Source organism: Falco rusticolus, chromosome 5 (assembly GCF_015220075.1).
Source record: "Falco rusticolus isolate bFalRus1 chromosome 5, bFalRus1.pri, whole genome shotgun sequence".
NCBI lineage: Eukaryota > Metazoa > Chordata > Aves > Falconiformes > Falconidae > Falco > Falco rusticolus.
This window is the reverse complement of record NC_051191.1, coordinates 68144177-68154385: the sequence shown is the minus strand read 5'-3', so window position 1 is coordinate 68154385 and position 10209 is coordinate 68144177. Positions and strand designations below refer to the sequence as shown.

Below are 10209 nucleotides of genomic sequence, written 5' to 3'. Positions count from 1 at the left end.
TGTAGTGCGAACTGTGTTATTGTTATGGGCCATCCAAAATGTGAGTCAGCCTGTGGGGATACAGCAGTACAACACACCAAGCAGCCAGAGCTGGTGTGGGCTGAAGCAGCTTGGTTCAGCTCTGCCTGCAGATGTGCTGCTCTCCCTGCAGATGTGCTCTCCTGCTGGCGCTGGCTGCGACTCTTGCCTTTCACTTGTCCTCCTCTTTCGGAAGGACAAGCCATTCAGAAATGGCATTTGTGCTGCTTTCAGAACAACATATACCCTGTTGTACAGCAATTGGTTAAAGTTATGTGGCATGTGGTTTCATTCAGCTGATTTGGACTGTGCTGCAAAAGTCAGGCACACCCTGGCCTGACGGGAATCACGAATCCCCTTCTCAGCCAAAGACGCTCAAGCAAACATAAAACAGACTGGGAACCAAAAGGCCAATGGACTCTTCCTTTCAAAGCTCCCGAGACCCTTAATCCCCACGTATCCTTTTTCCAGATGCCCGATTGAAGCCCAAGTGATCGAACCCCAATTAGCAGAGGGAGGGGAACGTCCAAGCACTGAGATCAGGATGCCTGTTCGTGTCACACATGAAGTCATTCACATGGAAACAGCGAGTCAGGATCTTAAGAGCCCCTTGAACTGATATATCTACAGAAAGCAGAAGGGACAAGGCCAGCAAGAAAGCCCAGAGAAAAGCTGGTTGCACAGACAGACCAAAGGAGGAAGAAATGGAGAGGTTTTAAGAGAGAAGTTGGTTTGAAAGTGTCTCGACTTGGGGAGGTCTGGTCCGCTGGGGCTTCAGGACAGCTGTGGCGAATCTGGTGGAGTGTGTTTAACATGGACATTGTTTTACCAGTGGGACCCTATGTTGCAATGCTATTCTCTTTAGAACAGTTAAAAACGCCAGAAAAATAAGATTTTTACGGTGACATTTCTCAGGCAATTTCCCATGTCCTCAGAACGTGGCTGGAGACTGGACACCGGGTAGAGCCCATTTCCTCCGGCATCGCAGGGGGCATGGCTCATCTTACGTCAGGAAGCAGTGACGCTCCCCTGCTCCCATGGGGACAGGACCCACGTCTGGGTCTCACCAGAAATACACTCTGTAGGACGGCCTTTCTGACCTTTGCACAGTGAGGTTTTCCAGGGACATTATTCTGTAAGATGTGATCCCAACATTGACTCAACAGTGGATGCTCATCTGGGATTCAGTCACTCAATAGCAATGTTTAAGTCACATTTACTTGGAAAACAGGCAGGAGAGAGGTGAAGGAAACAGCAGACTGCAAACACAGTTGCTGTATCTCCACTTACCTGACCTGTGAAGTCCTGGGCTAACTGGGACACTTCTGTGATTGACAGCCCTGCACCTTCACCACACAGTCCCAGCGATGCCCATGAGCATTGCCAGGCAGGCGGTGCAGCCGGGACCCCCAGCAGGGTTGTTCCAATGGTGCAGGTGGGCAACACATGGGACCTCAAGCCTGGTGTCAGGGAACAGCCACACAGCCACTCAGCCCTCCTACCTGCCCCCTGCCCCTGCGCACGCAGGAGAGGACACCGAGCAAGACACACCAAAATTCATCGAAATGAAGACACGGCACAGAATTTTTAAATAATTTTATAATTTCCTGATGAACTTAGTCTGTGAATAAAAAAAGAAGAAAAAAAAATGAACAAAGTGTTTATATTATCAAGGCAAAGTTGAATATAACACATTTTCTTTGCAATTTCATTATTCTGTCAGTAACATGACTCCAGCAATAAAACACATACAAGTTGAAGGCAGCGTGCGCACTTGCATCACAGACATCAATGTCTCCCGCTGCTGTTATTTCAAAAAGGAATTCAAGTACACTAGATCCCATCCCCAAAGCCTGTCTGCCCCTCTGCTAAAGTGCAACATGTCTCTTCCAAAGCAAATGAGGGATCTGACTCTGTGGAGTGGATGGAGCAACCCACAGGCTTTTTTAACCCCACAAATGATTTGCGAACCATGTGTGGCTCTCCTCATTTACTGACTTGGAGGGAAACGGCAGTTTTAGTTTAGTGGGCTTCGAGCAGCATGTTGAGCTAGCACAGAAATTATTCCCCTGTTTGTGGTCCCGTTTGATTCAACCTCTTTCAGCATCTGAACAGATAAAGGCATCTGCCACTAAAGCATCCCCAGATACACTGTAATGAGTGTGTCAGTAAGGGCCAAATGCAGCTGCCCCTGGGCAGGCAGGGAGGACAGAGACTTGGCCATGTCCACGGAGAGCTGGGAAGATGGGGTGGATTAAAGAAGCGATGTCTACCTGTAAAATCTGGCTCAAATTTGGCTTTTAGAGAACCACATTTTATAACAAATACGAGTACACATGACTGATAGAACCGTTTGTTGCCAGTTTCCAAATGGAAAAACAATGTTTTGAACAAAAAACCCCACCAAAACACCGAGAACCTAAGTGGAAATATCTGTTAAAAGCAAAACTAATTGGCTTGATTTTCAAGATCCAAACTAGAAGTGCAAAGCAGGGACAAACAGCGTATGATAAATTTAATATAATACATTCATTTAATGAAATTCTTTACCTAGTCTCATAGGTAAAGCGATTTGTGTGGGGTTTTTTGCTTATGTTACATGCCAGTTTAGCCTCATGTTGTTCCTCTGAAGCACTGCAAGCTGTTGATGCAACCGCAGCAGAAGGTGGCTGCTAGTTTTTTCCTGTACCACAACCTGCTGAGCTGTGTGACCAATACTGGACACAAAGAAATAAAACTTTAATAATGGAACTACACACAACTACCTGCACCAGCCGATCTGCACTTGCATGTGTCCCTGGTATTGACCAGTGTGACTGAGAAGACAGGGAAAATTTGGCCAAAGCATTTGGCCCATTTACATCAGTGGTTCCTGTCTTAAGGGACACCTGGTGTTGATAACTGTGACCAGAGAAGATTGATTTCCAAAATACTGTGTCATTCTGCCCATTTCTGTATTATACGTGTACAGTAAAAACCTGGGAAAGCAGGAATTTATACAGGGTTTGTAACATTTCCTAAGAGGCCAAACTGCCTTGGACCTCAAAAGCCTGTGAAAGGCAACTGTTTATAAGCCCACAAATCCTTTTCCATACAATCCCGAGAGGAGGAGTCATGGCTTTGTTGCGCCTTTACTTGAATTCCTTTTGATGAAATTTATTTTTATATATTTTTTAAAACACATCTTTTTCAGTTCTACTACTATCTTTTTTAATCCGACGACAGACACACATCGTTGGTAACTGCCCCAGCCTTAGGACCACACAGACAATATCGACAAGCAGAAAACAAAACAGGAAAAAAACACCCCTGAAAAAGTCAGGAGAGATACTGATGACGGGGTTACAGCACTCACCACACACACTGGAAAAAGTCAGGATTTCTGTGTTTATGCTTTTGACACTAAAAAGTTTTGAAAGAGTTTTTCTTTTTTTTTTTTCTTTTTTTAAAAATAGTCAACAGACACAGCCATTTTGTTCAGAAGGATCTGCTGTTGTGTAAGGTTCCTTCCATTTATGTGGAAAAAACAATTAAAAACATTATTTCATTTAAACCCCCCCCCCCAACACTCCTTTTCCTCGCTGTGCTGACAAGAGGGGCTGGCAGAGCTGGCCTCGCCAGGCGCGATGCCCCACGACGCCCCGTGCCCAGCCCTCCCCACCCCGCCAGCTTCGCTGGGGCAGTGTTAGTTATCCGCAGCCTTCTGCGCCCTCTCCAGCTCCCCTTTCAGTGCAGGCGTTGAGCTGAGTAAAGGCTTCCTTTAAATATCAGACGCCTTGATTGTACTATTTCCCTTTTACATTTCATCGCAGTCATTTGAGGAATACATGTGTTACTTACGTAGTGAAATTTTTGCTTTAAAATGGTATCAGTGCGTGACTGCTCTACATCCTTTGTAAAGATCCCACCAGTGGAAACGATTGGCAATTAGTACAGCAGTGGGGACTTAACCCTGTCAACCTTTATCAGATGTCAAAATTTCCCAACAAATGGAGCACTAGCAGCAGAATGGGTGGGAATTACAGGGCGAAAGAAAAGAGGTTCCCCTTTTGCTTCAAAAACCAGGGTTATGTCTACGAGATTTATGACATAACTGCTCCCTTGTGCAAAATACCGAGAGCCCCAAAGTACCAGAAAATTTGCTAGAGAAGGGATATTCCAGCCATGCAACCAGAAACGGCACACACAGTTTTGTGCATCACGTCAGACCTTCACCTTCTGTCCCCCGGACTTGGCAAAAATCAGATACTCCAAAGAGGGTTTGGCATTTTCTAGAGGGAAAACTGGTTAGAGGCAGTCAAAATGAGAGAGAACACTAGAAGCTTAGAGCTTCATTTGGGAGCATGCCAGGCAATTCTTCTTCCAATCACAAACAGTGTTCATGCCCTCGCCCTGCAATTTTAGTGTTGTAACATCCTTTTAGTGTTTTACATGAGGCTGGATTCAGAGGAAAATATATACTTGAACTCATGGATATCATGAACAAGCGTGGTTGGGGTGTCAGCTTTTACACTGTACATGGGCTTCAGGCTTCAGTTGGTTTTTAGCCCAAACCCAGCTAAAATGATCTATTTAATTTTCTACAGACAGCTCCTTAAGTCCTTACATCTTTCAGTTTCTCTACAGATGACAGCTTGAAAGAAAAAACTTTCACAGCTCCCATGGCAAACAGAACTTCATTCACCAGGAGAAGAAAAAGCAAGTTTCCCCGGGCTCTCTGGGAAGGGCCCCTGATTTCCGAGAGCTGCTGCATTGCAGGACCACTGTGCTAGGAAACTGCATCTGCCTGGCCGCTGACACTCGGGTATAAGGTTTTAAAAGAGCAGTGGTGGGTCAGGTGACTGGATGAGCATCGCAGTATGTGCACAGATACAGCCCTTCTGCCATGTGTCTGATAAACAATTTCATGATGGGTTATGATAGCAAAATGCCTTTGTTGCCCTAAGGCCCATGGTGCGGCACTCCATACAAGCAAAAAGAAAAAGCTTTCGCTGGTCGCGTTCAGCATTACGCTGTGGCCAGCAGCACCTCCCAAATCTCATAGTTCCTCCAGCTATTCACCACGACAAGACCTCGGTCGACACAGGATCAGCGATATTGCCTGCAACAGTTCAATGGAGATCAAGTCGGATCAAGTCTGTTCCTAAATGAGATCTGCTCTCTCCCTGAAAGCACTTTATTGAGGTCTAAGATTGATGTTTAAGATGGGAAGCCTAGAAGACCTAGAAGATAACAGCTGTTAACGAGAAAAATTGCAAAGGCCCAACAACCCAGATGGGAGGAACAGCAGGTGTGTGGCCGGGAGATAAAAGACCAAATGGCCAGCATGAAAACTAGCCAGGCTTCACAAATCCTCTCAGGGAAGAGGCCGGGAGATGTGTAAACAGGGAGATTCACCTGGCTGCTGACGCATGGATGCTGCACATGCTGTCATGACAGCACCGTGTCTTTGGCTGGGGCATTTTCCACTCTAGAAACGCAGCCACAGGCTGAGTTAAAGACAGAAGAACCAGCACTTTCCTGCCCTGTGTGGGCAATGCAGTAAACCAAGGGAACTGAAGTGATAGCCTGAAGTGGCCACTCCTCGTTCCCATCCCCTCCCCCTGCCTGCAGCAGAAACGCTATCAAGGAGCATCTCAGTGAGAGGTTTACAAGCAGGAGTCATTTGAACCATCGATAAGGGGAATTCCACAGCTTCTCACAGAGGAGGGATTGTTTTACAGCAGGGAACCAGGGCAGCTGGAGATTTGACCATATAAGTTAATGAGATAGTCAGGAGTGGTGGCAGTGGTGTGATGATGTTAGGCTGATGGCTCTGATGCTTTTACAGGTGGCATTAAATTCCTTGAGTGAGTAATTAGGGGTGATGAAGAAAAAGCAAGAGGAAAGATTTCAAAACAACAGCTCCTATCGAAATGTGCTGACTCAAATAATGGGACCAAAGGGGTGGTTCTGGGGTGAGGCACGGCTCAGTGGTACGTACAGTCACTGTCTACGCGCCTTCCGGCGTTCCCCCCTTGCACACATTCGGGTTCCCATTACTCTCCTCACCCATGACAAAAAAAGCTTCAGGCACAGACTGCTACCACAGCAAGAACTAAAGCTACATTTCCTGATTTGCAAAGCACTGGCAGTTCAAAACATGGAAAAGGCGTGAGTCACCTCTTCTTTGGAGACGTACATACTTCTTCCTAGTGATCGCCATGGTTATGGGTCTAGTTCATTCGGCTGAATCATTACGGTAGAATGAATTGGGATGTGATTTTTTTAAAAATCAGATCATTTTCAACAGTCTACAGGTATTTAAGGTTTCAGTTTTACCCCATTTTCAGTGCTTGTTTGAAAAAAAGATGGTACATTTCCCTTAAACTTTTGCTGATTTCCCTTCTACTGGAAGCAATTGGTCACTTCTAAAGATAAAAATAAGGCATGAAAGACCTACAGGGGAGCTGTGCTACAGATTTGAAAGGTGTAAGAAATGCAGTTTTCCTGAAAGTGCTTGGAACATTTTCCTTAGCATAACAGTTTAGGGACTGAGCTCAAAATGTAGTAAGTCACTGCAGGCTCTGAATGGGAGGTTTACTGAGAGAATTCATAATTAGCTAGTGACTAGAAAACTAAGTTTTCTTCCACTGCTGTGTTGATATTTGGTCTCCTTTCACCCTCCCCTCATCTCTTAAGTAATATGAGAAAGCTGAAGGGGAACAACTCCTTTAAGGAGCACATGGGGACGTGTTAAAGGGTTCTGTCCTGCAGATGCCCCCAGACACACATAACCAATGGTAGCCAGGAAAAAACGTGTCTCCCCATTAATGCATAGTCCAAGAACGAACACCCAAGTCCTACTCATAAAATAGGATTCTGACTTTCTACCACAATGACAAACTGACCTGCTATTTCAGGTCATACTACCTATCAGCAGGGGCTTTAACGAGTGTCAAAGATGGATGGGAATGAGACTAAGGCCTCTCATATACATGTAAGAATTGCACTGGTTTAACTAAAGCTGTGATTTTATACCTATCAACTCAGCTGGGTGCCAACTCCAGCAGAGATGCTCTCTTTATAAGAATGGGTTATTGCTCTCAACTCAAATTCATTCTTCGTCAACCTAAGCTAAACCAAAATAAATTAAATTATCATTATAGTAAGAACTATATTACCGATTTACCTAACAGCTTTAAAATCACACTTTCAAGCTAAATGATGCAATTTTTTCATTTACAAAATGGCTAAGACTACTCTGGTGGCAGCTAGTGTTCACGAAGCTATGGCTTGAAAAGTTGGCAATGGACAAGCTATACAAGTTAAAGCTGGGAGCTGACCTGTTGACCACACCTGCTCGAAGGGAGAGAGCTCTCTATAAAAATGAGAAACAGAACTATGATGAGAAACCTCAGCTAAAAAGTCCAAGAAACCAACAGATGAAAACAGTTACCTGAAAAAATGCTCCACTCAGCACTTCAGAGTCAGATCAGTGAACAATAAAAATCAAAGTAAACAGAAAGTACCAGTATGCCTACCTTGTTTCCCAGCTGCTAGATGAAGCGACAAACAGGAAGAAATAGGGAAACTTTCCCCTCTCTCTGTTATTTAAGAACGTAAGAAACACTGAGACAGATAGCAAGACCTGAGCTAGCTAGCTGATGCTGGCCAGGCATAAGTCATAACCAGAGCACACTCAAGTTTGCTTTTAGCACTATGAAATTCAGGATTTCAGCTTTGGGAGGTGGGGTGGGGAGAGAGAAAAAAGCAATAAATGAATGAAAGGCAAGGGCTACCCTACTGCAACCTCGTGGAGAACTAATGCTGCTTGTGTTCAGTGGATCCCCTCTTCTTTGCTCAGTAGACTTGGAAGAGCTCTGCTTAGCTGTATCCAAATGTCACCACCAACAAAGTCAATAGGGAATTGGATTCTAAAGTAAAAGGCAGTGAGAAATTGAATGAAAACATGACTGATTAATCATAGTCTGGAAGAACCTAGAGAGCATCTAGTTTTTAGAGTTTTTTTTTTTTTTTCTTTTGTTTTCTTTGTAAAAGGTGCACCAGAAATTTCTATTCCATTTTTTGTCTTTCACATTCCTCTCCCCTCTCATGGCTCCTTGGACTGACTGGGCTTGGCCACTGGTGGGCTGCTCCGGTGGGGCTAGTGGCCGAGGTCATGATGACTCCTCAAGTGCATTGACGACTTGCTCCAGGATGTCCGGGCAGTGATCTGCTATCTGCTGTAAGATGGCATTGGCAAACTCCTGCAGCTCTGCACTTTCCTTCTCGCCCTTTTCTAACTCATCACGAAGCTGCAAGAAACACACAGAGACATGGTCATTCTTTGCTATTAAACGTGTTCACTGTGTAACAAAGTCTGCCCAGCAGGCTCTGCGCTAAGATAAACCACCACTTTTTGAAAGGGAGTTTGCAGAGGTGAAACATGCTGGGCAGTTCCACGATCAGCACCTTCCCTTGGTGATTCCCTCACCAGAAACTGAATGCTCTCCTCTCTCTTTATTTCACTTCTTCATTCTACATGACCAGGCTTGTGACCTTCCCAGTCAAGGCCATGTCTACATGGGAAAACTAACTGGCTTACCTACTCCTGCATAAGTTGTTCTATGACAAATATAAGAAAAACTTCTGTAGAATGCTTTTCTGAAAGCAACTGTATTCCAGAAGCGCTACAGCATTTTGCCAGTATGTTAACTACTTTGACCTTTATTCATGAACAACAGGATGTTTCACAGGTCATTACTTCAGAATTATCTCCTATACAAAATCAGTAGGAATATTATATAATTATACATAATACACCCAGTGAACCAGAATTCTGATTTTTCTGTGGAATTATTAATTTTCAGAAACTGTGCTTCCTAACTCAGTCGTAAGATGACTATACACCATTATGGTGGAACCTACACAATTTTTGTTTACTAACTCTGCATTTCCTGTTGGATCATTCTTTGGTTAGATTACTATAATCGGCTCAGAACAGGACATGGAACTTCAAAACTTTATCTTATTCACTCTGTCTACAGTCTATTAACTGTTTTTCCAACAAGTGTTACAAACCATGCCACGCAACATTTTGGAGTGTATGTGAACATAGTCTTTAGGTCCAAGCCTAATGCCATTGCCAGAATTAGGGGCCCACTGAGTCTTAATGAAGACCAGGAAACATCTGCCTTCAGTAACCTGTTTATTCGTCCAGCAACCGATAAAGTCCATGCTAGCCTGTGAACTGTGCAGAATCTCAAGTAAGGCTGTAATTTGTGCAAACATTTTAGGGATTACTGTACTCACAGTGGTCTAAAGAACTAACAGAACAAGAAGAAGCAGCATCTCTTACTAGACAGATGACATAGCTATGCAGATTGGATAAGCTTTCAAGCAGGTAACTCTTTCACATACTATATAATCAAAAAACTCTTTCTGTTTTTCCAATGATATGATTTTCTTCAAATAAATTATATACCCTATGAATATGACAAGCATATCTGTAGCACGTACATACGCTTAGATGGATTCTGAAGTTTATTGCAAGCTTCTGCATCCAAAGTTCTTTGTCACTGTGAGCAGCTGTAGCAACTAGCTTATCTACACTCGAACCTTCTTCTAAATTTGGTTTTTTTTCCAGTATTATGTCAGTCCTGTAACATTTCTCATTCTTAAGTGATTAATATTTTTATTGGAACTCTACTGTGTTGATATATGATATGGAAAGAATGTCAAATTGGCATTTTTTGTCCCTGAAGAGATAACTGGTCATCACTATACACATTTCTTGATCTGTATTTCGTACTTCTGTAACACTGCTCGTTGTAGATTTTAAAAAGAGAGAACTGTCAGGCAGCTGGACAACAGGGATTATTTCACCACTGTAAGAGCACAGCACAGTGGGAAAGGTTATACTTCTACAATCAGAATTCTAATCAGATACAACAGTATGTCTCTGTTTAGTGATGGCATCAAGCAAAGCATAGGAGATTGTTACTGCAAGAAATACTGTGTAAAACCAAACAGCCCAAGAATCACTAAAGAATAAATATAAATGCTTTTTAAGGAAGTTATGGTACAGACTTCTGTAGACAAAAGTGAGAGAAAGGAAATTAAAAGGGTAAGCCTGCTACACTATTCCCTTTACTAGGCAGGGTAGCATATAGTAAATTATTTGGGCTTTGCGTGCTGAATGTTAGTTTA

At 43.6% G+C, this 10209-nt stretch overlaps 1 protein-coding gene across 5 annotated transcripts in view; it reads right to left on the bottom strand.

Annotated features, from left to right (window-relative positions):
- Window positions 1-1602: 1602 nt before the first annotated feature.
- ERC1 (ELKS/RAB6-interacting/CAST family member 1) overlaps window positions 1603-10209 on the bottom strand; it is a 302189-nt gene continuing 293582 nt past the window's right edge. For all 5 annotated transcript variants that reach the window (XM_037388429.1, XM_037388432.1, XM_037388435.1 and 2 more), the window contains one exon: window positions 1603-8315. In XM_037388429.1, coding sequence (XP_037244326.1) covers window positions 8178-8315 — 138 coding nt within the window. In that variant the 3' untranslated portion in view covers window positions 1603-8177. The remainder of the gene's footprint in view (window positions 8316-10209) is intronic.